Source organism: Archocentrus centrarchus, chromosome 9 (genome assembly GCF_007364275.1).
Source record: "Archocentrus centrarchus isolate MPI-CPG fArcCen1 chromosome 9, fArcCen1, whole genome shotgun sequence".
Lineage (NCBI taxonomy): Eukaryota > Metazoa > Chordata > Actinopteri > Cichliformes > Cichlidae > Archocentrus > Archocentrus centrarchus.
In genome coordinates this window covers 1,375,679-1,401,871 of record NC_044354.1, presented here as the reverse complement: position 1 = coordinate 1,401,871, position 26,193 = coordinate 1,375,679, and the positions used below count along the sequence as shown (strand labels likewise).

General features: G+C 43.2%; 1 protein-coding gene across 1 annotated transcript in view; it reads right to left on the bottom strand.

Moving 5' to 3' along the window:
• Positions 1-74: 74 nt before the first annotated feature.
• notch1b (notch receptor 1b) overlaps positions 75-26,193 on the bottom strand; it is a 41,759-nt gene continuing 15,640 nt past the window's right edge. The window contains exons 5-34 of the mRNA XM_030737100.1: positions 25,545-25,667; positions 25,204-25,437; positions 24,912-25,067; positions 24,316-24,501; positions 23,256-23,369; positions 20,175-20,288; positions 19,865-20,098; positions 19,689-19,799; positions 16,896-17,088; positions 16,631-16,776; positions 16,419-16,532; positions 15,569-15,688; positions 15,133-15,285; positions 14,793-15,021; positions 14,145-14,346; positions 13,640-13,793; positions 13,248-13,432; positions 12,499-12,631; positions 11,571-11,828; positions 10,504-10,616; positions 9,742-10,313; positions 9,142-9,576; positions 8,789-8,937; positions 6,217-6,430; positions 5,801-5,891; positions 5,350-5,512; positions 3,688-3,986; positions 3,296-3,443; positions 3,075-3,172; positions 75-2,982 (exon numbers count right to left, since the gene is read on the bottom strand). Of these exons, the coding sequence (XP_030592960.1) occupies positions 1,609-2,982; positions 3,075-3,172; positions 3,296-3,443; positions 3,688-3,986; positions 5,350-5,512; positions 5,801-5,891; positions 6,217-6,430; positions 8,789-8,937; positions 9,142-9,576; positions 9,742-10,313; positions 10,504-10,616; positions 11,571-11,828; positions 12,499-12,631; positions 13,248-13,432; positions 13,640-13,793; positions 14,145-14,346; positions 14,793-15,021; positions 15,133-15,285; positions 15,569-15,688; positions 16,419-16,532; positions 16,631-16,776; positions 16,896-17,088; positions 19,689-19,799; positions 19,865-20,098; positions 20,175-20,288; positions 23,256-23,369; positions 24,316-24,501; positions 24,912-25,067; positions 25,204-25,437; positions 25,545-25,667 (6,815 nt within the window). The 3' untranslated portion in view covers positions 75-1,608. The remainder of the gene's footprint in view (positions 2,983-3,074; positions 3,173-3,295; positions 3,444-3,687; positions 3,987-5,349; positions 5,513-5,800; positions 5,892-6,216; positions 6,431-8,788; positions 8,938-9,141; positions 9,577-9,741; positions 10,314-10,503; positions 10,617-11,570; positions 11,829-12,498; positions 12,632-13,247; positions 13,433-13,639; positions 13,794-14,144; positions 14,347-14,792; positions 15,022-15,132; positions 15,286-15,568; positions 15,689-16,418; positions 16,533-16,630; positions 16,777-16,895; positions 17,089-19,688; positions 19,800-19,864; positions 20,099-20,174; positions 20,289-23,255; positions 23,370-24,315; positions 24,502-24,911; positions 25,068-25,203; positions 25,438-25,544; positions 25,668-26,193) is intronic.

Here is a 26,193-nt window from a genome sequence, read left to right as displayed (position 1 = left end):
TGCCACCAGATGGAGACATACTCAGTGAAACTGAAATAAGAGCAAGTAGAAAACGAAGTGCATGAAGACAGAAGGCAAATACAGTGATTTATTTACTGGATTTGTACTTGTTTAGGTGATAACTACAAAAGAGCATAAGAAAAAAAAAACCGACATTTCTCACTGATTTCAAGACACACAAGTGCCCTTTATTATAACAAGAAACATTTTTTTTACAGATTGAAAATGAAAAATACATTGCTTGCAAATTATAGCTTTATAGAAGGAAACATTGCAGATGTTGCATTTTTCACTACAACCTAATGTGCCTTTAAAAACAGAACTTTTTTCCAAACTATACCAAAGTGCGTCTCACAAAACATTAAAGTGGACACTACTGAGAACATAGCCAACAGTTTTTATTTTACCGAAGTGTAGCAAAAAAAAAAAAAAATGTTTGCCTCAGTGGATTTTTGTGTTACAGAACGGTAAATAAATAGGAATTTATAAAACCTCAATCTTTATTTATTTTTCTTTTTTTTTAATGAGAAAAACACCACCTAACAATATATTGTATCTATTTGTATATAGTTCAAATTTATTTATGCAGTAAGGGACAGTAAGATACAAAATATAAATTCTGTTCTGTTTTACATTTTAGAGGCTGATGACTGGTGCAACACCTATCAAAATTGCATGCTTAAGACATAAGATTTCTTGAACAAAATCTCGCTTACGAGGGGAAATGTGGGACATATTTACAAAAGGACGAACACAGCCATAGGCTCAAACTCCGGGAGAGAGAAAATGAAGATTCATTTTCCCTCTGGACAACAAAAATACACTCTGGCCGATTGGCCGAATCTCCAACACCGCAGGACTCGCAGCCTGCCTTACCTGCCAATCTCCAAGATGGCCTTATACTGTACAACATATCACATCCCCACTCCATCTCCACACACGTGAAATCAAGCCAAGAGGTGCAACATAATGCTGTTCCACTGATTCAAGAAATTTACACAACTCTAGAGAGTTTCACTAAGAATTATGATATTTGAGGAAGGGGGAAAAGCTCCCACCATCATACAGGACCTGTACATGAAATACATGTACTTTTAACAGTTTACCATCAGCTGATATTTCACAGACTTACAACTACCTGAAATAACACTGAAACTTAATATGTGCTCTATAAAAATGCCCCTTAATCACAATTTTCATTATAAACAAGATTATACAAAAAAGATATTTATAAACAAGAGAAATCATATAAAAAAAGGCAAAGACTGAGAGTCCTTAAGGGAAAATAAATACCCAGTGTGTGTGCTGCGATTTCACTCCAGAAGAGAAGAACTAGAAGAAAAGAGCTTCTATAAAGGACATCCACTGCTCTGCTCATGACCTAACACCACAAATTTCTGAAGGCAGGCAATGCTTATAAATAAGACATTAATAAATAAAAAGAATGGGTGAAACACCGATGTTGCTGTTAGTATAAAAGCTTATAAATCCTTTAAATCCTGTTTACTGCATTGCCCTTTTTCTTTTTCCTCCAAGAATGCCTTTTTATAAAAAGAAACATATATATATATATACAGCAGCTCATCTGGGTGTAAAGACGCAAGATTTTTATTTAAACTGTTCAGGTATGTGTCCAATCTGAGACTGCATGCTCGTCGGTGGACTCGAAATGCCCTCTGACCAGTCGGACATGTTGGAATGAGGAGATGAACTGGACCACTGGTCAGGGGAGCCGGGAGAGGGTGTCAGAAAGGGGTGGTCAGGCACCTGGACCTGATGGTTTGGGGTGTTGTCAATGGGGCCCGAATAACTGTGCTGGGAGGGTGGGGTGAGGAACTGGGTGCTGGGCATTGACTGGTTGATGGAGGAAGACATAATCTGGGTCTCCTGAGGCAGGATTGTGTGGATGGGCATGGTGGAGTTGCCTGTGCCCTGCTGGAGCTCTGGAGAACTGAGCTCCCCACTGATGAAGTTTTGGGTGTTGGTTGTGTTTGAGTTCTGGTGCTGCAACTGGATGCTCTGCTGCTGCTGCTGTTGAAGCTGCTGGAGATTCTGCATCTGTTGCATCTGTTGAGCTTGCTGCTGCATGATGTGTGACTGTGGACCCAGTCTGGTGTTCTGGATTCCCTGATATGTCATCATCTGAGACAGGCTGCTGTTAGGGTGGCCATTGTGGAGCGTAGTTGCCATCATTCCATGCTGCCCTCCCTGGTGAAGACCTCCTTGACCACCAGGTGTGCCTCTCATTGGGTTGTACTGACCTGGCTGGCTCATGTTGCCGTGTATCCTGGACAGCCAATCACACTGGCCGTTCATGGCGCCCTGGCCACTGGAGACAGGCACGGGTAGATGGGTGAGACGAGGAGGCATCGGGTCAAACTGCATTCGAGCCAGCTCCTGCTTGTTTGGCATCACCATATGGTTTACAGCCAGGTGTGCGTCTGACATCCCCTGCAGGTGGTTCAGGGATACGGACGGCGACTGCTGGAAAGGTGAGGTCATCATGGGCGGTGAAGCCACATCAGAGACATAGCCACGTGGAGACTCCAAGGAGTCAACTGGAGATAGAACAGCTGAGCTGTCCAGGAGGTTCCCAGACTTCCCATCCTGGGAATTCTTCTTCTTCACCTTCATGTCTTTGCCCTCCTTGCACCCGATACCCTTAGTGCTGGGCTTGCGTGCCTTTTTGCTCTGGCCTTGACCTTGAGGCTGGGGCTGCTTCATGCTGCCCAGGAAGCCATTAGGCGAGCAAAGAGGAGGTGACAATGTGGTGCTTAGTGACCCTCCATGCATGGGAGGACTTCGTACCAGGTTGTACTCGTCCATCAGCCGCACAATGTCATGATGCATTCTCTCCTGTGCAATGTCTCTGGGTAGTCGGTCCATGTGATCAGTTATTTCTCTGTTGGCAAAATGGTCCAGCAAGACCTTGGCAGTCTCGTAGCTTCCTTCCCTCGCAGCCAAGAACAGAGGTGTTTCTTCCTGAAGTAAACAGAAGGCAGACAATATATTAATCACTTTAACAGATGCACAAGGAATGCTCCTTCACTGTGGAAAGGAGATTATTTCTATACCTTGTTATTTTGCATATCCTTGTTGGCACCATTTTTGAGTAGCACAATGGTAGCCTCCACATTATTTACTGCTGCAGCCCAGTGTAGGGCTGATTTACCTGGAGAGACAGGAACGGGGTCATTAGATATAGTGTTCTTCTTGCATGACATTTAGTGCTAAATTGTAAAGACTTTCAGGGTTGCATGAATGTCACAAGTGGCAAAAACCACAGAAACTTTACCAAAGTCATCTATTGCATTGACGTCAGCATGGCAGTTAATGAGCTCCTCCACCATGCCTTCCACTGCCAGCCTGGCAGCCAAGATCAGGGGCGTAGTTCCATCATGCATGCGGGCATCTAAGTCTGTGGCACGGTTCCTTATCAGAATCTACAAAGACATGCAGTACAATACACCTTTTGAGCTCCAGTTAGCATAGCATAATTTAGCATAATTTACTTTGCAGGTTAATTAATAGCAGTTTATGTAACAGTCACATTTTTCAGACTACAACTAAAGATCGACAGTGGAAAGAAAACATTATCATTTAACTCAACAAATACTAAAAAAAGATCACTGTCAACCATGTGACTGCTTCAAAATGCTTAATCTAAAAAAGAATAAATAAACCCACCTGGAAAACGCCCTGGGCGTCAGCTGCCACGGCAGCATGCAGAGGCGTCCTGCCCATGTTGTCTTGGATGTTGGCATCAGCGCTGGCCTCCAGCAGGCGTTTAGCTGCGTCAGAGCGGGCGTAGCGGGCAGCCAGGTGAAGAGCTGTTTCACCTGTCCGATCAGTCTGGTTGTGGAGGTTAGCGCCTTGGTAGATGAAGTCGTTGATCACATTAGCTGAGGCATCCTCCTCTTCCTCGCTGTTGCCTGTTTCCAAACCTCCGCCACTGCAGGATGCGATCATCAGGGGTGTGAATCCATCTGCACGGAGGAGCCAGAAGAAGCGTATGAAAGAAAGGCGCTGCATGGTCAGCACAGCACAGTCATATTAACCACTGCAAAAATACAGGAGGCTGCACTTCAAAGGATCTGGCAGATCAAAACAAAGCAACAAACAAATCGAATGTGGATTTGACACTTTTGCCTGGGTTGAATCATCACAGCGCTCTCTTTTCGATAATAGATTCTGATCAAGGCCCCGGCACAGGAGCAGCTTCAGAAGGAAAGCGAAGCTAGAGGGATAGAGGCCAGGGCTCGCTAAAGCTAGACTGCTGCAAAATGAAGCATTAATATCTGACTGGGAGAGGCGGCTCAGTCGGTCGACTTGGATAGGTTTTCTCCTCTTCAAAAGGATAGCAAGCCCCAGATCTCGCAGATTTGGTCGATTCAAGCGCATCGATCCGTGACGGGGGAAAAAAGTGTGCTCTCAAGTTGTTAAACCTGTTACTTTGATTTTTCATAGCTTTTCTTCAGGGAATTTGGCACTTACTACAAAATTGGGTTCTTGCAGTGCCTTCATTGGGTTTTGTAATGTAGAATTTAAAAAAAGAGAGAAAAGAAAACAGAGGCCCATTACTGGTCAAATGATTAATCTGATCAGGAATCAGTGTTTTCCCCCAGGCACCTGGCTTCCAGCCAGCTGCTTTGAAGAAGATCCTTTACCCTGAGGACGAGGAGCTTTAGCAACTCCTACACGCACAATTACACACGCACACACACGAAAACACACACACACACACACACACACCCCCTCAGGAAATTTGAAATGTTTGCTCAGGAAACATATAAATCAGTTCAGACACATACAAATTACGCACACACACACACACACAGACACACCACATGTGTGAATACTAGAAATGTGCACTCAAAAGTTACATTTTTAACCCTAACCCTAAAATATCAGTAATAACTTTACACCATGGAGAGATTTTCCTTTTTTGATTCTTTCACTCAGACAAATATAGAAAAACTATATTTCACAAATGACACAAGATTTAAAGGAAAAACACAAAATGCAAATTTTATTTATATTTCTTTTTTGTTTCTATTTAGATTGTGCTGCATTTTATTTTTCCAGTCAATGCATAATTGGATTCTATATTCGATTGCTTGAATCAATTGTAGCTCATTATTCTCTGTAATTTAATGTTGTTTATAAAGACAACCAAGTCACCCTCAATTTATTTATTTAATTTATTTATTTAACCTTTCTTTTACCAGGGAAAATGTTTGAGAACCAGTTCTCATTTACAAAATAACCTAAAAAATAACCTAAATTAGTTCCACAGCCGTGTGCACAGAAAATCCCTCTAATATAAGAATTATGGATGTTGGGACCCACCTGGTCCCCGGACATTGACGTCCAAGCAGTCATTCTCAATCTCGCCCTGAGGGGGTGTGGGAGCAATAGAGGGGATGCGCAGGTCAGCAGCATCCAGATGCTGCTGCGTCCATTGGCGGTTGTCTGTCTGGTCGTCAGCCTCCAGTGCCGGTTGCTCATCAAACTGTTAAAACGTGGACGGCAGGAGGTTAGACAACTGAATCTCAGCGGGAGAGGCTGAGTTTAAATCAAATTGGAACATAACAACAAAATAAAATGATTTAAACTAATTGAAACTTCATTATAAAAAGAAATGATTTTTAAAAATGTAAAATACACAAAAATTATCTAAAAATTTGAAATTGGTTGTTTTAGAAAACTGTTGATTAAATTGTAAAATGGAATAAATGAATAAAACATTTTAAAGACTTAAAACAATAAATAATTTTTTAGTTATGTCAGAGTTTCTTACTCTAAAGCGTTTTGCGTCCGAGGGTTCGTCCTCTCCCCATTCATTGTGGGTGTCATCCATGAGTGAAATATCTGAGGCGTTTTTCATTGGCCTGCGATGAATCAGAAAACTCTTTAAAAATCCTCGTACTCCACTGCTTCCATCTCATGCAAGCTACTCACCATTAATGGTGCAGCGATGCCGAAAAACAAAAGCATTGATTGATCTCATACCCCACCCCTCCGCCCCAACAAGTCAATTAATTCACACCTAAACCTGCTATATCATTACCATTAATGATCCAGCCAAAAATCCCATTTACCCAAATTTGTCTGATCACCAGTAACAACCTTTTTAGCTCCAGAACTGGCACTTCAGCCACGCCGAAATGAAACACATACCCAGGGACAGGGAGCGCCGAATAAATGTAAACTTACTTTAATCCCACTGAATCCTCTCCAACAGGCTCACGTCTCTTCTTCTTGCTGGTCTCTGTGGTCTTGAACCCCTCGGGAAGCCAGAGCCGCCCGTGTTCATGGCGGCGCTTTCGGGCAGCCACCATCCCCACTCCAAGGAAGGCCAGCATCCCTAAACCGCCCAGAACCAAGTAGATTGGGTAGAGAGGCTGCGAAGGCTCGGGTTCCACACCGCCTGGCAGGAAAATGGACATTATGGTCACGGCGGGCTGGGGAACAGCTGCGGGCCGTTGGACCGGGACACCCAGGATCAACCTGAGTGTTCGAGCTGAGCTAGTCCGACTGTCCTTCGCCCCGCGGTTCCCACTCCAAAATGCAGCCAGTGCCTGAAACGGACTGACGATCCTCACCGTTTGTAAAGCTAGCTTCTACTATCTATTCAGTAATAATCAGAATTGCTAACCACTTTTCATCAAAAAAAAGAAAAAAAAAAGGGATGGGGCGTGATAAAAAAAAAAAAAGAAAAGGGAGAAAAGAACACCACCACCTCCTCTCTCTCTTTTCAGCCCAGGGTACCAAGAGACAACTTTACCATTTCTTCTTTAAGAGAAAAAAGGGAGGGGGATTAATGAACTTCAAATTACTGCACGCACTTTAAGCTGTAAAGACGAAGGATTTATTAGGATTTTCGAGATAACAAAGACTCCCAACTTCTAGCACACTCCCGATCAATTTTTCCCCTTCTCTTTTTTTCCACTAACGATTTTGAAATGATAAACTCCCCCAACCTAAACCCTCAGAGATACATTAAGTCCTGGTATTACATTCAGCGAGGTGAAGGTTGCAGCAGCCCCTCACACTGTGGGGATGAAGTGCGTGTGCGTGCATGTCTGTGAGTGTGTTACCCGCGGACGTATACGTGTACACGTCTGAGAAACAGACAGAGATACGGCTGTGTTATGTGATTGAGGGGGTTCGATGAGTTGATTTACAGCAATTAACCATTTTGGAGCCTGAAGCCATCGGATTTACACACCGAGGGAAGGACTGAATGTTTAGGCCAAGAGATTCACGGCTGCATTTGTTCACTGCTGCATAACAAATACACAATCAAAGAATTGCAGGGTTAGGACCTGACCGGAGGCCATGGCGGATACACTCGCTCACTAAAATGTGAGCACGAAAGAGCAGGTATGTACGTGTGAACACTACGACAAGGCCCTAAAGAACCCTACCAGTGAGCTTTCATTTTTTTTAGCCCATTTACTACTAATCACATTTATTTTACATTACAAATAATCAAACTAATTATCCCTACAGTGCAGTCCTGTTTTACATTTTGGACTGCATTTTTTTCAGCTACTCAAGCGACCTCGGGTTTGCACTGAAATGAAAATTATTACCAGACTTGGAACTCCTTGGAGTCATGTAACGATCCTAGAAAGATGCATCAGTGTCGTGTGGAAATACAGTTTTAAGGAGTGTAGTTGACTTTACGCTTCTGTTTATCAAGAGCTCCGATGAAAAAAGACTAAACAACAACTAGTTGGTCTTGTCTGTGGCGCTCACTCTCAAGGCCCATTCATCCCAGCTGAAGAGGCACATCTTTAAAAACAACGTAGCTTACTTTCAAAAGAAGGCAATTACTCTCCTTAAACACTATTACATCAAATTCTCCTCAGAGAGAAAGTGATTGCATTTATTGGGGATTAGTTTCTGCAGTGGATTAACTCATTTTGTGCTTTAGTGCAAATTTCTAGCAGCAGGATCGGGTGTGTGGAAATGACTCAAAATATGCCCCAGCTGCATGCATACTTGCATGCATGAACAGTTTCCGATGCATAAACTGCAAATAAACAGCGCACGATTACGACTCTCGTCTGGCAAGCGTCTCAACTGTGACAGAAGACACCCGCTCAGCGCACCCACACACGTCTTCCTTCACTAATGTCTTCCCTCCGTGATGTTGGCAACTTTTCTGTCTCCAGTCTGCAGCGATAACGCTGTGGATTGTAATGGATGCAGATCACATTACAAAATGAGTGGAGATTTTTCATAAACATGCTGCAAATGAGCATTTACCAGTCTGCATTGTTACTAAACCACAATAATTCAAAGAACAGACATAGTCTGAGATCTTCAAAACTTCAGACAGAAACAGAGAGAGAAAAACAAAGTCTGTTTTTTGCATGTTAATCTAAAAAATGAACATTTTGGACTTTTGCCTGTTGCATCAGATATATTCAAGTGCAGGTTTACCCCGATAAAGAAATATGTAGCACAACCTGGGGCCACTGTGTGTGTGTGTGTGTGTTTTTAACAGGATCTGTGCAACACTAGAGCACAGTGGCAGGGAGAAATAAGCTTTCTGCTTTGAATACACAGGCAAAACCTATGAGGAAAATAAAGGCAGTAACTGAACTTATGTATGCAAATATCTAAAGGTGCTGCTTTAGAGCAAATCGCTTTGGAAAATGTTTGTTAAAAGTGTTCAGAATTTGTAGTGATGCAGTCAAAACTCGCAAAAGTAGTGTTTCTACTTTTTGCCCTTTGCAGACTTTTTGATTCATGCAGAAACCTGAAATATACTTACTGAAAACAGCTTCAATGGTGAACGGTACATCCAGTTTGCCACTGGACTCCAAAGCACCAAGGAACGCCGCAGCATCACTGGTGCTCTGGAAACATTCGGTGGATTGTTGGACGCACTGACGGTTGTCCACCTCCAAGTGGACAACTGAACTACAGAGAGAGAAGAAAGCACAAAGAGACGCCAGTCTTTATTATTTTTTATTAGTTTCCACAAGGAAATGATGGAATGATTTCTTGTATAGAAAAAAAGGCAAAAGCAAATACCAGCATATAAAACAACAGACCATGACAACTACTGGAAGAGTACACTCCACAGCTATGCTGCAGGTAATGACTTTCGGAAACGTTTCTCACCCTCTGATCTGCAAATGATCCAGCTCCCGCTTCACTCTCTTGCTTCGACCAGCCACATCATACAGGCTCCTCTTCACCACATTCAGCACTTTGCCAGGAACTTCTGACCAGGAGTCCACTGAACGCTTCACGTTGTACTTCTTCAGCTCGTGTTCATCCCCATAGTACGGGTAGACCATCATTTCCCCCTTTGTATCCTTCTTGAATACCACATTGGTTCGGAGGACGCGGCTCAGCTCGCGCAGGAAACCGAAAGAGTTGTTGAGGAGGTGTTCCGGGGTGATGTGGACAACCAGAACCAGCTGACCCACAGCTAGCTTCTCCGGCATGTTGCTGGCACAGTCCAAGCCATCCCACTCACACTCTGCATTGTTGCAGCCCTGGTCGCAATGGCCGTCAGCATAGTGATCCTTGCAGTACTGGTCATACAGAGGGCTGGAAACACAGAATGATATGACATGACAACAATCCTTCAAACTTGCAGTAGTACTATAGTCTGTCTGTTCTTCTCAGCATCTAATTAACAGCACATCAGACAAGATGAACACACTTCAAGATATTTAACTGAATCTTTTACACTAAAACTCTTCTTTCACTTACTTGCATTGTCCTTCCAAGTTCTGGCAGTCAAACCCATCATACAGACATCCTGCATTGTCACACTGTGAGTCACATTGCCCGTTGTTGAAGTATCGCCAGCACTGCAGAGCGACCGAGCAGTTCTTCCACGGATCGTTGAAATTCAGCGAGCAGTCGCCGTTGTCCCAGCCGCACTCGTGGTTGTTACAGATCGCATCGCAGTGCTTGTTGTACTTGCTCTCCTCACACTCCGGGATCCCGCAGGGTACGTCCACCTCTGTTGGTGGCAGGATGTCGACGCCAAACCCTCCCCGGAAGTTGTAATCCAGGATGTGGCAGCGCAGGCCATTGAATTTGGTAGGGCAGACACAGTGGTAGTATGGCGCCTCCAAGGTGTATTCACACGTGCCGCCGTTGTAACAGGGATTTGAATTACAGAGACTGTTGGTGGGATACTGGCATTCAGGCCCGGTGAATGATGGGGTGCACAGACACGTGGGGCTCTTGTAACCGGAGATGCACGTGCCTCCATTGTGACAGTGAAGGATGCCACAAGCCTGGGAGTCGTATTCACATGTGGAGCCAGTAAAGCCCTACAAGAACAAAAATATACAAGAATTAGGATTATTATATATCAAATAAATTGGACTGAAATGAATATACTCAATCTCTCATTTCAAAAAACTTTAATTCAAGGAGATCATCCCTGAGGATGCACTTTGCTCCGACGTCCTTACAAGTGGCAAAGCTGTCTGTGTGTGTTTCTTGAGAGTGTATACTCACAGGAGGACATTTGCAGATGAAGCCGTGTGGTGTATTACTGGCCACAGCGCAGGTGCCTCCATTACGGCAAGGTTTACCCTTACAGCCATCGAACACCATGTCACAGTGCTGACCTACAGAGGGGGTCACACACAAAAAGGTTTATATTTCATTTCTAATTGAAAAAATATCTTTATGGTTCTCATTGTAACCTCGAGCTTAGTTTTATAGTCAATATATTTTAAAGTAATACTAAAATTGGCTTACTGAAGGTGTGAAGGTCAGCACTGTTATATGTAAAGAAATAGTATTACAAACTAAACACTGTATATAAAAGATGGAGATAGCATACAAGTTCTTTAAACCTGCATTCTTTTTAATGGCCAGCAGGGGGTGACTTTGTCTCTTCTATCACTGTATTTTGATTTATGATCTCAGTAAATGCTTTCCTGATTATTTCTTTGCTGGTTATAAATATTATTGAGCCCAACATGACACTCATTTTGTAAATTATGATTCCATTTAGAGTTTATTAGATGATTAAAAAGGTATTACTACGGGGGGGGGGGGGGGGGGGGGGGGGGGGACTACTGTTTAATTAACCAGTCCCTATCACACTGACAGATTCATTCATCAGATTCATAACTCGTTCAAAGTTCAGCTGTATTAATAGAAACTAGGAAGCAACCAAAATCAGAAACTCAAGGCTTCCACAATGCAACGCTTGATGTCACTTTGGTTGTGTCCATCTTTTATATACAGTGTATAGTACAAACCAAATGCTGAGGGTAGTTTCACCAGTGAGTCTAGAGAAAAATGCCAACCAGAAAGCACTATTACATTTATTTATGAACTGCAGAATGTCCCAGTTAAAAAGTCTTTGTTTATTTAAAATGCTCAAAAACCAAATAGCACATTGTCCCTATGGTAAAATCCAAAACAAGCACATTTCCCAACTCCTCACAAGATCTCTAAGACAAAAAAAAGCATTTCATTAAAGCAAATCATAAAAGTGGTAAATATGCCATAACCATAAGCAGGTCAGCATATCCCCCCTCCTCCTCTAATATGCCCTTCGAGCCGTTTACCTGTGTATCCGGTGCGACACTCGCAGCGGTAGTTGTTGGTGAGCTGGATGCAGCTGTGCGTTCCGCGCGGGTCACAGGGGTTTGACAGACACTCATTGACGTCTCCCTCGCAGCGCTCCCCCACGTATCCTGGAGGGCAGGTGCAGTGGTAGCCTCCGACTCCATCCACACACTTGCCTTTGTTGAAGCACTTTGGCTCTTTGGTGACCGGGTCCGTGAAAGGATTGCAGTCGTCTATATTGACCTCGCAGTGCACACCTGTAGATGGTGATGAAGAGTAAAGGGAGAATGTCTTTTTTCCAATAAACTGCAGAGATTAGTGAAATTTTGGATATAGGGGTATGAAATTAAGTCTAAACTTTGTAAAAACAAAAAGAGGGACATGTCTGCAAAAATGACTGCAAAGAAATAAAGAAAAGTAATTTTGTTAGAGGAGCTATGTTAAGTCTGTTGCGGGGCATGTTGTATGAGTGTCACATTTTATTGCCTCAAGTAAGAAAAATTTTCAGAAGCTGAAAAAACGATTTAAAAAGTCCACAAATAAACAGAATGCCAAAGGTGTGCTGCTTCTGCAGTGTAAATGATTTTAGGTTAAACCTGACCGTGACCTGAATTCTCAATCTGTTTAAAAGACCTTTAAAAACTGAATCTGACAATTTCTTTATCTTTCAACAACATGTTGGCTGTTTTAGGATACGCCCAACTCTACTGCCACTTTAGACTGACCTAAAACACACACACTCCCTTCATTTTCTGAGAGAAAAATCAATAGAGTATTTGACAAGTAGAGGAAAAGATGGAGCCAAGACGGGAGGAGGAGCTTTTATGCCCGGGGTGCTGTTAAGCCCTAATTAATGAAGTGTAGAGACGAGGAGGAGAGGATGGAGAGGCAGAGAGGTGTGGAGGAGTGTGCGTGGGGTCTGCTGACCTTGGGTTCCCCGGGGACAGGAGCATTTGTAGGTATTGATCAGGTCAATGCAGGTGCCCCCATTCTGGCACGGCTGGGAGAAACATTCATTGATCTCCACGGAGCAGTTGGTCCCCAAGTATCCTGGCATGCACTGAGAAAGACAGGAAACAAAAGAGGGAAGAGGAGTAGAAGGGAGAAGGAAGAGGAGGACAGCGAGAGAAGAGAGGGGAATGTTAATCGATGTCTGACATGAAACAAAGATGGTTTTTGTTTACCTGGCTGTTTTCCGGCCTCCATCCTGCCAAGGCCAGAAAATCCTTTACTCCGGAGGAGATTAACACAACCGAGCTGTTTGTTTTCTATTTATAAGCAGACCTCTTCATTAGGACCGCAGCTGAAAGGATGTCTGCTGTAAACTTCAATTCAATGAACGGCTGCAATTACCGCTTCATAGCTGAATGCCTCTGACAATCAGTCAAGCAGCAGTTTAATACTGTATAATATGGAGTATGTATTGATTAACTTGTAGCCATGATAGGAAACAATGCTGCACCTGCTGCACTGAAGCTGAAAAAGTGGGTGCTTCACACACACATCTAGATTTATAAAATCAGCACAGTTGGCACCAACAATTACAGTCATTAATTCAGTGACCTAATGAGAAAACCTAACCTATAAATGGTATGGTATGGTATAAAGATTTTAAAACATGTGATGTCTGCAGTAAGTAAAACAAATGTTTGTTAGTGTTGCTTTACAATTGTTACCTTGCAGGTGTATCCACCCAGAAAGTCAGTGCAGGTGGCACCATTTTGGCACGGGTTCGGATTGCATTCGTCCACCTGTTCCTCACAGTAGCTCCCGGTGTACCCCACCTGACAGTGGCAGTAGTGGACATTTCCTGCGTCCAGACACTGACCCGAGTTATGACACAGATGGGCAACATCGACTCCTAAACGGAGAGCAAAAGATGGAGCGCGCCGCTGTGTGAGCTGTGTTTTGCATTGCTGTTGTGTTGTGGGTAGATCTTCATACACCGTCAGTAATTTAAAATAAAATACATGATTTGATATTCTAATTTTAACAGGCTGAACACTGTTGTATACACTTTAAAGCAAACTGACGGGCACACAAAGGATTTTAAACCTCCGTGTCTCACCTCTCTGTTTGGCTGCCACCTCACAGGAAACACTCGGGACGTCACAATAAAGGCCCGTCCATCCAGTCTCACACCCACAGCTGTACGTGGTGCCCGTCTGCCAGCAAGTGCCCCCGTTTTTACAAGGAGACGAGTCACACCAACGAACCAGGTTCTGAAATGCATATTAAAGGTAAAAGATGCTGACTTGGAGCTTTTTATGTATGCGGTATGCATATGATATTCAATTTTACCAATTAAGATATGTCATTGAGATTTCATTTGGTTATTTCTAGGTTAAAGTGAAGTTAAACTACATGTTTGAATGCTGGAATTTAAAAATCAAAAGCTACATAAACAGCAGTATGCAAAACAACTAATTAAAATAATTTATCTGTGTTTTTACCAGGACACCTTTTTACCTGAATATTTCCAAATTTCATTTACTACACGACTTGATAAGAGAAGTGACTAAAGGAGGCCTCACAGAGTTAGAATTTAGTGCTCTACTTCCTCCTCTGCCTACCTGACAGTTTAGTCCCGTGTAACCGTGTGGGCAGGTGCACTTGTAGGTGCCATAGCTGTCCTGGCAGGTGCCGCCATTCAGGCAGGGTTTGGAGTCACACTCGTTGATGTCATGCTGACAGTAGCTCCCGGTGAAGCCCGGTGGGCATAAACATGTAAAGGCGTTGATGCCATCCACACAGGTGCCACCGTTGAAACAGGAGCTGTAGGAAAAAATAGACATCGGAGCACCAAATCAGGGCTAAAATATTCTGCAGCTTTCATTCAACTCTCATTATCTGAGCTGCAGGCAAATTCATGTTTGAAAGTTCATCAAGAACAAGCATTTTTCTGCAGCATTGCCCTACTTCAGGCTTTAAAACTGACTGAACTGAGTAGAACTACTACTTTTGCAATTTTTGCAAACAACTCTGGAACCACACATTGATTTAATGTAGAGGCTAACTAACAGCTGCAATACAGGTGTTGAAGTCCAGTGTTGCATATCAATAGTCCACCAGAGGGGGCAGTAGTGGACAAGAAAACAAAGCCTGCATTTACAAAGCACATTAAGTGAACCTGTGTATCTGAATAAATTACTCACAATGAGATGGCAGCAATATCTGTAGGGTTTAAATCAAGCAAACAAAACTTTCTGTGAGCTCCATACCTCTCGGTGCAGTCAGGAGTGTTATTTTCACAGTGAATGCCACTGAAGCCGGGCGGGCAGGTGCAGGTATAGCTGTTGACACAGTCGGTGCAGTTGGCTCCGTTCTTACATGGGTTGCTCTCACACTCGTTGATGTCCTCCTCACACGCCGTTCCCCGGAAGCCAGCTGGGCAGGTACACACGAAGCCGTTCACCTCGTCATTACAGGAGCCTCCGTTGCTACAGGGGTCTGAGGGAGGGGCATCAGATTTAGTTGTGTTCTTATTGTGCTGCTAGTGTGCACTTTCATCAGTGAACATGAAGAGAAAATAGATAAAGGGAGAAGGACCGATGAGCTTACTGGGCTTGCAGTCATCAATGTTGGTTTCACAGTTGCGTCCGGTGAAGCCCGGTTTGCAGCTGCAGCGGTAACTGCCCAAAGTGTTCTGGCAGGTTGCTCCATTGCGACAGGGATTCTTCACACACTCTTTGATGTCCACCTCACAGGTTTGACCTACAAGGGAACAGAAGTGGAGAGAAAAACAGAAAGCAAATATTACAGAATTGTGTAGAAGTGAAATATTAGCAATCATAATCCATGAAAATAAAAATCCATCTATGCAAAACAGTAGAGAAAGGCCACGTGATTGCAATCCAAGGATCTCTTATTAGAATTTTTAATTTTAAATTAACAGATCTGTTCTCAAAAAGGGCTGTTCTTGCAGAACTTTATGATCTTTCTTTGATTCTTTCAATGATTCCTGGAGGGAACTTATATGTAAGACAATAATAATGACCTTGCCATCCTTCAGGACAGACACAAGAGAAGTTCAGATAGTCCTCTGATTCTTGGCACAGTCCTCCATGCTTGCAGGGTTTGGAGCTACAGGGAGCCATCAAAGTTTCACAGTTCTCTCCTGTAATGCGCAAACACAAGAAAGAAATACACCTTTAATTGATTTAAACTATTTAAGATTTATCCGTCACTGCGTGATACCACGCAGGAGTCATGAACTTGGAGATATCCCAACCCAAATGGACACAGAATCATCTTTCAATCAGTGCTATCAGAAGATTTTAGCCAGGTTCTGTCAGTATTCGAGGCCTGTAGAGATATTTCTCTATCTGTTTCCACAACACACGGCTTGTAGAGGAAGTCGACTCCAGTTTCCGGCCATTGTTAGGCCATTTGCTGTTCTGTGAGACAGGAAGCAGGCAAACAGGAAATGTGTCAAGCAACCTGTTCCCACCCCGGGCCAAGCGAGGGCCTTTTAGTATTCAAAGTCCTGTGGATTTTTCCAAAAAATATACAAGACAAATATAAGAAAACTTTGCCCTTAGACTTCCTATGGTTATGTGTTTGATCAAATACTAAGCGAGATGACATGAAAATGGTTCCCAGCTCTCATCACGGATGCTTGTGCATCGCAGAGGGGCACAGTGAGTCAGAGGGTTGATGTCTTTGAGCCCTGAGGAAGTCTTGCTGCTGAACTTTACTCAAGAATTATTTCATCCGCCTCGCATTTTCCTCTTTGCCCGACAGCTTAAAGGACACAGCCTGTGGAAACTGTCTCCCACAGCAAGGAAATGCCAGAACACCAGGCTAACACATGGGCGTATCAAATACTTTCAATAATATTTCCATACCCGTGTAAGGCAAGATACAGTTGCACTTGTAGCCTGCGACGTCGTCAATGCAGGTCCCCTGGTTAAGGCAGGGGTTGGAGGCACATTCGTTGATGTTGGTCTGGCAGTTTGGTCCTGTGTGTAGAGCGGAGAGTAAATTAAAACCATTTCAGTTTAAGTGAAGGTTAGCAGTGAAACTGTACAAGCTCATCGACACACAAACAAACACTGACCGGTGAAGCCCATGCGACAGGTGCAGACGTATCCGCTGGTCATGTCCTTGCAGGTGCCTCCATTCATGCACGGGTTGGATTCGCACTCATTGTTGTTGATGTCGCAGTTTTTGCCGCTCCAGCCAGAGTCACACAGGCATTTATAGCTGGGAAGGAGAAAACAGAAAGCTCAGCGATAAAGGCAGATTTCACTTGTTGGAAATTTGGGGGAACACGTCTACTGTCACTGCGCTGTTTAAAAGAAAAAGTCTGTGGACTGCCTCACCCGTTAATCTTGTCCTCACAGTGACCGTGGATGCAGGGATTGCTGAGGCACTCATTGACTTGGGAGAAGCAGGTGGTGTCATGGTAACCGTCTGGACACAGGCAGGTGAAGCTGTTGATGCCGTCGATGCACGTGCCGCCGTTGTGACAGGGGTTGATGGCGCACTCGTCGATGTTGATGTTGCACATGGCACCTGAGGAGATATTTTGCTTTACTTCCTCACATCACGAGTCTCCGTTAGCGTAGATGCAATGAATGGATGGGTGTTGAAATGACTGCAAGCATTTTCACAGCCCGGCAGTTTTGATGTATTACTTTAAAATGCTCAACAGCTGCACACAAAGCATCCACACAATGAAGTCTATATATCAGTGCAGCGACTGTATCAATTTCCAGAAACATAAGGTATTTAATGTCAGCCTTTGCCGGCGACTCGAAGTGTTGACACCATTCAGGCCCGTGTCATACATAACATAAAGGCTGCCCATTTAGCTTTAAAGCTGGGACCGGCTTCCAAGCTTTTAAAAGCTCAACTTTCAGGAATCTTTCAGGGAATCTTTTCTCCTACTCAATCCCCACTGGCTCTGTGCGCCAGAGAGTGTGTGTGTCTGCGCTTTGTGAGGGAGGGCAGCTTGCATGTCCGAACAGCAGCAGGTTGGGGACAGGGTGGAGCTGGAAAATGACACCGGTTGAGCCTCAGAGGAACGTGTGCACTCGCTCACCATCTGTCACCCTCCCCATCAGGACCTTTGAATCCTCTGATACTGCACCTTAAGCACTCATTTTGCCCACTATTTACTTCAGACAGATGTCATGTTTAACCTGGGTGGATCTTTGGAAAGGACGGGCTTTTCCGATGCATCCGTTTGTGTTGCCAAACCAAAGTCATGTAATTCCCACAGATAGCATTTAAATAAAAATACAGGTCAAAGCTGACACATCTCAATTTATTCTATCAACAAAATCTTAATGTTTGCTATATTTAATCTCTTAAATTCATTTTTCTGAAAGTTCACTGGACAAAAAAAATGTTTATAAATCTGTCACGTGTCCCTAATATATGTGCAGAGAATCCAGGGAGATCTGATCCGTCACAGATACTTTTATGGATATCAATAATGTAAAACATCCCTTAGAAACACAAAGATCAGAGATCTGGCAAAAATCAAAGAATTATCAGGAAACTGTACATATAATGAAAGATGTGAATTTGTCACTGATGTGGCAAAGCCAGCATCTGGAAAAATCTAACATTATGCAGAATTTAGGGTCTGATTGAGATCTATTATTATGCCAGGTCAGGGAAACCTAGAAAACTTACACCATCACATTTTCCCTCAGTATCAGCATCTTCCACTCTCCCTGCCATTTTCACTGGGAGGATTTTGGATTTTCGAGAACACCTCCTGTAATAGGGAACCAGGGTTTTGGACTTGTTCCACAGCAAATTTCCTAGTGTAAAATAACCAGCGTCAAAGTCTGTGGACAGCAAGCGTAAGATCCCAGCAAACATACCCATGCAGGTCCACAGTGGGCAGGAAAAACCCACACTTTACTGACTTTATTGACTAAAGTGGGTAAACTTGTGTTTTTTCCCCTAAGCTTTCATTACGTTCTCCATCTCACTTGTCAGGAAAGGCTTCAGCGTCCGTGATGAGACAGGAAGTGAGTTGAATGCAGTGTATTTACTGTCAGATATGACAATGGCACATTTATTCTCTGCAGATTATGAAATCTTTTAGCACCGCTGATAAAAATGTTTACCAAGGCTTTACACTGCAAAGAACCAACAAATGGTAGAAGTTTCTATAACTTCTATCCTCCTGCTTCCTGCTGAACTACTCTTTCCAGAGGCCGAGTTTATCCACCGATTCACAGCTGGATGGTGTAACCAAAATTTACTTTTTCAAGTCTCTTTGTGCCACATTTGTAACAATATTTGCAAACATTTTCTCATTCATATACTTGTATGAAATATAGAGCAGCAATGATTTGTCTGTTATTCTGGTATTGGAAATAAAGTTTGTTTTTTTAAGGGTTTTTAAGTTATATTAAATTTTTTTTTAAGTCCTCAAGGAAAATGCTTTCATATGTTGAACTATGTAGACACTCCTGCCATGTGTGACTCTAACAAGTGAAATATACAAAATCATTTAAATGTACAAAGTCCAAAATATTAAACTGACTGATTGCAGCACATTAAATGTCAGCTGATCCAAAATGTGTTTTGCTGGCAGGACGTATGTGCAAGTCTAAATTAGGGATTTTTTTTCTATATACTGTAAAAGCAAACATGAGTTTCAGATTTCTAAACAGTTATGGCAGGAATGACATATTCATTAAGTATCATTGCATCTGTGGCTAACACTAAGACATCAACACCTCGGATAGCATCGTATTTTCCTGCTTTTATTCCCGTGAGTGCAGATCTGCAGTGCTTTGACAAGAAAATACAAACAAGGTCCTCACACACTCCTACGTGTAACTGAAGCTGCCATCTAAGGATCATACTGCCTCAACTGCATTATTTGTTCATGCAGTCAGAAACATGCAGACAGGTTTTGCCAACAATCCAGCACAAAGATTCACGCCATTAAAGCTTTGATTTAAACTGAATTTTCACTGTCTTAACTCTGAGTTCCTCTTTTGTGCTCAGGTCCTTCATGGAACCAAGAGCTGAATCACAACTTCCTGTTTCCTGTTCCATTTTTGGAAATCAATATAAATATGTACTCTATAGTTTTAGATGGAGAAGCCACGTGTTTCAGTGCAGTTTTTTTTTAAGTAGTTTACCGGTGTAGCCGGGTTCGCAGGCGCACTCGTAGCCATTGATCTTGTCGATGCAGGCCCCATAATCGCAGGGATTGCTCTCACAGTCGTCGATGTTTATTTCGCAGTTGATTCCTGAAAGAAAGTTGTTTTCAGATTTCAAAAACATTACACCTGTATCTCCTGGGTGCGGTCCTTACCTGTGGTTCCCTTGGGGCAGATGCAGACGTAACTGTTCTCCCGGTCCTGGCAGGTGCCTCCGTACCTGCACGGCTGGCTCAGACACTCGTTGATGTTGGTCTCACACAGGCGGCCGGTGAATCCGGGGTTGCACTGGCAGCTGAAGGAGGCCAGGCCATCGATGCAGGAGCCGTAGTGGCAGGGGTTTGAGAAACATTCATTTATGTCTGTCTCACAGTGCCTCCCAGAGTAACCTAGAAAAAGTGGTTACATTTGAAATGTTTTGGCTCCCCTTTCAATTATTGTAATTTTTTTTTAAAGCCTGCATACCTTCAGTGCATTCGCAGGTATATTTGTTGGGGCCGTCTGTGCACTTGGCGCCATTTTTGCACGGCGTGCTGGCACACTCATCAATGTCCACCTGGCAGAGGTTCCCAGTGAAGCCTGGAAAAACAACAAAAGGCTCTTACTGTGAATGAGTGTGTGAGTGTGTGTGTGTGTGTGTACAGACATCTCATTTCAAACCAGCCTCGCATAATCCTGAGCCTATGTTATAAGAGCTCTCAGCGAATCAGAAATCTGCATGTTAATTAACAACTGTGCAGCACTACGAGCTCCTTATTTTCCCCTTTCACTTCTTTTCAGCCCAACCGCAAAGGCACAGGAGACAGTGGGGGAACCGGTTCGTTTAAAACAGGGGAGGGGGGGGAAAGAAATGAGGAAAGAATGAAAGTTGTGAGGCCTCTTGACCAAAGGGTGAGAGACAAAGGAGGGCCTGTCTGCTCAAAGCAGCACCAAACTGAGCCTGTTGCCTTCTTTGTCCCCCCCGAAACGTTTCCATCACAATGCATATTCTCCTGTCTTACTCTCACCCCTTCCCCACTACCCCCTGTACGCCCTGCCTGCCTCCAAAAAGAACTAGCTTGACCTTTGAACCTCCGGTATTCAAAGTCTTGTTCTTTCAAAATCAACCAGTAGGCTTTCTTGTTTTTCCTGGACTTATTCTCAGAAATTTCCTTCTCATCTCCTGTTTGTCACCGTCTTAAGACCAACAGGGTGTTTTCTGATGAAGTTCTACTCCCCTCCTACCCGGTCACCACCCCGTCACAGGAACACACAGGTGCTTAAAGCTAAAGAAAGACCAGTTGTAGATAATCCAGTGAGGAAGTATTTGCAAGCTGATTTCTCCCACTGGACTCTGCTAGAAGCATCCACTGTTTTCTTAACTGGCTGCAATCAGACGAATGACGTGACGGCTGAAATGTAAACACTGCAAACTCAGTTTTCAGAATAATGCTGTCCGAAAGTGCCAACTGCACATTAAAACTGACGCTTTTGTTACTTTAAGTATTCATCTGGGTTCAGCTTTTATTTAATGTTATTTATATGATACCATTTAAATAATTAAAACTGAGAGCCTGCCCTTTAATAACATCTTAACTGTTTAATTTCAAGAGTCAAAATGATGACATTTAAATGGCTGTCAAAACAAATATGGACCTAACTATTAAAATGCACAAAGGAGCGTTACCGCAGATCCTTCCTCCCAGCAGCTGTAAGACTTTATAACCATCACTGCTCCCAACAAAAACCACAATAACCTACACAATGTAGGATAATATATAATATACTGTAAATAGTCCGGCCTGTTAAGGTTCAACACACAGGCACATCATGTACATTGTATATAGTGTTATTATTAGTAGTATTAAGGTTAATCTTGTTTGTTGATTTTATATATATTCTTTTCTTAATAGTGTAAATTATTATATCTTTATTTATATTTATAATAACTGCGGCTGCTGTTACATCCAAATTTCCCCTCTGTGGGACAATAAAGGCTGTTTCTTCTTCTTCTTCTTCTTCTAAAACCTTACTGAAAACAGCACAATACCAATTGGAGAAGTTACAAAATGTATAAAGGATGTTTTATTAGAAATTTCATCAGTTATCTTCAGTGTTATTTGTGCTTACAGTTTCCAAAAGCACAAAGAGTGGAAGATTAGTAGTTTGCAGGCTGATGGGGACTATCATTTCACAGCAGCAGCCCTCGGTAGCATAAACTGTGTTTCTCTGCAAGAATGTGACAGTTCTCCTGCCTTTAATGGAAAAGGCTTAAAAAAGAAGATTTTCTTTCCCAGATGCATAAATATGCATGCAGACACAAAAGATGAAGAAGAGATGCAAGCATGCACAGGGGCGTGCACATTGCACACCTCAGCAGCCAAAGAGGGATTTATCCCCAGACTGCTGGAATCAGACATTTCAATGGCTCTCAGCGGGGTTTCCATGGCTATTCCATGTACAGAAATGAAAAGGGGGACCCTCGCCTTGGGCCTGGCTCACAACAGGGACAAATTTACATCTCAACCAGAGCGGTTAAAACCCCTCCCCCTCTTCTACCCTTCCTGCTTCAGCATAACGGTCTGCGCATCTCAACACCACCCACTTCTCCACACACCCTCCCCAAAAAAACACTTCTGCCACCACCACCACTACTTTGTGCTGCTTCCTTACACAGCCCTCGCTCACTGTCACACACAGTGAGTTTTCTTAGGCGCTAAGCTCTTGTGTTCACTCTTGTACCCCCTCTCTGTTAGTTCCAAAGCTTTCTTGTTGTGGATGTCTTTTTTTTCTCTTTCTGCTTGTCCTTCTTCCTTTCTTTTTCTCTCAACAGGAGGAATCTTGCCTTTCTCCACCCAGGCTGCCTTTGATCCACCCAATTCTGAGCTTCGCTATTTTCCTTTTCCAAAAACGAAGAAGAAGAAGAAAAAAAATCACTTCCACCTCAATGATCCCAGTGAAAGAATGCAAAACAAAAAAACAGATTTGGGGAGCCTTCCTTTCTCTTCTATCTTTTTGCTGTCCAATATTCAGTAGTTGCATTCCTTTACTCTTGAACAAAAAATCAATACCTGATGTACAAACAGTGAAACTCCAATAAGATTTCTAAAGAAAAAAACAAAACTATCTCAAAATAGACCAAATAACTACCTCACTTACAACCACCTCATTTTTAGGACACGCAGCAGCAGCTCTGTCTTCTCTTATTTGGTCTCTCTTGTTCCCAGTCACAATCTCCAGCCCTCCTTAGTTTCTGCTCGATCATCAGACTCATGAAAAGGATAACAAACTTGTTCAAAAACTTCAAACTTCCTCAAGCCTTTCCTTATAGATTTTCTTTTACCGCTCCTCCTCAACTGCTGGATATGTGCCGGGCTACCCTGGGCCAGCATAAGCTCGCCTCAGGGCTGGGATTAGTGCCCGTCCAGATCGGTGTTTGTGTGTGTGTGTGTTTGTGTTTGAGAGGAGAAGAGAAAAGAGCGAGACGGAGAGAGAGATCAGCCTCCCTGCCCCCTGGCCCCACGCCCTCTCCCTCCTCCCCCCTCCGCAGCGGTACGGCAGCCTCACCTGTGGGGCACTGGCAGTGGAAGGTGTTGGTCTTGTCGATACACTTGCCGTTGTTCAGGCAGGGGCTGGCGGCGCACTCGTTCACATCGATCTCACAGAACTTCCCCTCGTAGCCTGGCCAATTAGCAAGGGAGGACCGGGAGGGAGATGGATTGGAGAGGCACAGTTAGGAGCACTTTCACACTGCAGAAATATCTGGCTCCATACTGGGTTTAAATTATACAAGGTACTCAGGAATATAACTAAATATTGTTTTATGATTTTCTCAATTAATTATCAAGCTGTTGGTTCATAAACCTGGACAAAACTGATGTTAAGTTTAAGAAGATGTAATCAAATTGATTATTTAGACTAATTAAAATTATTTAGTTATATTTTTCTTCTAAACTTAATAAACCTATTTTGAAAGAAAAACTAAGTCATTCTCATGGTTTTTATTTGGTTACTTTACTTTACTTTATTCTGTCTTACCTCCCATTAAAAAGTAAATGACAGGGAAAAATAAAAATACAATATATGGACAAAAGTACTGGGACACCTACACATTACAGCTACAGGAGCTGCTCAGTAAAGCCAGAGGAGGTTTGCAGCTGTGCCGTTACTGAGTGCCTCGGCACTGTAACCTGTAACTTTGTAACTTTGGTGATCTGTGACTTTACATGGTCTAACTCTCTGTGGCTGATTTGCTGTGGTTCCTAAATGCTTTCACTTTGCAAAATGCCATTTACAGCTGATCATGGAACACCGACTGAAAACACCAGATTTAAAAGGTTAAGACATGTCGTCTAATACTTTGGTCCGTGATTAAACTCAAAGTACAAAGCAAAAGCTACTTTTGCCTCGAGGAAACTTGTTCACTGATTTACTGCATTTGGTGATACTGAGCCAAACAAACAAAATTCAAGGCAACAACAGTCAAGTCAAATGTATCCACATGGGACGCATTTGCTGCTGTACAGTTATGTACAGCAGCGAGTTGCAGTAGAACATGTTAGGTCTGACTGCACCCTGTGAGAATGTGACTGAAACAGCTGCTTCTCCTCATAACCAAAGTTCTTACCTGCCATGCAGATACACTGGAATTTTCCTATTTGGTCCAGGCAGGTGGCCTCGTTCAAACACGGGTTCGACATGCACTCGTTGATGTCCAGCTCACAGCGCGTTCCCATGAAGCCCCGCTGACACTTACACTCGAATGAACCCCTGGTGTTGATGCACTTGCCTGCGTGCTCACACGGATTGGTACCTGTTTAAAAAGATGCAAGCTTTAATTTGACTTCCTGTAGCAGGTCGGTATGTCCATGCAGGCGTGATAAGCAGCAATTTTACTGTAAAAGACATTACAAGGCATTGGGTGGTTTAGTGTTGTTTAGCAAAGTCAAACCAAAGTCTGAATGTTATTACAACAATAATAATACCCTGGAGTGGGTTATTTACTGCAATTAGGGGTACAATTATGGGGTACCAAAGCACTCATAATAGGAGGACAGAATAATGACCTTGTATTTTAATTTATATAAAGGAATTATGAACCATTGTGTGGTAATTTAAGTTTTTGTGACAGCAGTGAAACTAAACTCTGAACACTGATGCTAAAATGTGTCTCACAGAAGAAAAAAGACAAATAGCCGGTGGGTCAGGTAGCATGAATTTTACCTAGTGAGCATTCATCAATGTCCTGATCACAGGAAGTTCCAACATATCCCGAGGGGCAGGTACAAAAATGATTTCCCGTGACGGGGTTAGTGTCACAGTTGGAGCCCTTCTCGCACGGGTTGCTGATGCAGGCATCACCCAGCTGGCAGAGCAGACCTGATGAAGAAGACATTTCTCAGTTGCAGCTTTTCAAGGTTAGTTTACGGGTTAGTTGGCACAGTTTTGCCAGTTTAAGCCTGCACAACAGGCATTCCTCCTTTGATTCCTGCATTAAGAGCTAAATTCCACCAACCTGTGCGGCCAGGGGGGCATTCACAATAGAAAGAAGCTACTCGGTCATGACAAGTGGACCCCTGATGGCAGGCGGCACTGGCGCAGTCGTCGATGTTCTCGCTGCAGTCGTCCCCGGTCCAGCCGTTCACGCACACGCACTGGTAACTGCCGTATGTGTTGTGGCATGTTCCACCATTCTGGCATGCATTGGGCATCAGCTGGCACTCATCAACATCCTCTCTGCAGAGCTGACCTGTGAAGTGGAAGCACTAGGATCAGGAGGTGTATGTCCTCAGACACACTTCACCCAGTGAAACCACCTTATCGCTGACTCGTGCAGTGGGACGATAATGTGCAGACCTGTAAATTCTGGTTTACACTGGCAGTTGTAGGTGTTGACTCCATCCACACAGGTTCCTCCATTCTGACATTCGTGATTTGGACAGTCATCGATGTTTTGGTTGCAGTTTTTCCCTGAAAAACCTGAAAATAATGACAGAAAAATGAGAAACAGCTCTCCACTAATTTGCTTCAGTGTGGGTTTGCATTGCATAAACTGAGCTGTATCTACTGAGACTTTAAATATTCACTTTCTCATTTCTCCTGGTTTGAAAACAACAATGTCCCATTTACAACAAAGGGAATGAAACTTGCAGTTAAATGTGGTCAACTGTCTTTTCCTTCCCAAGAAAAGCAAGGCTTTACCATTTTGAGGTCTGTGGTAAGCCTGCCACTCTCCTATACAGTTACACAACAAGCAGCCGCGGCACTGTACAGCTGGCATTCTGGGTAAAATAAAATGCAAAACAAAACCTTTAGAATTCACAACGGCAAATCACTCAGTCTACTTCTGAAGCCAAGGCATACTGCTAATAAAGCAGAAGCTTTACAGCTTCCACTACAATGATGCTCAATTTTGATTGAAATTTGATTTTGTGAGTCAGTGTGCAACACACTAACATACACTACATTGCCAAAAGTATATGCAGACTAGTCCATCAGAGAACCA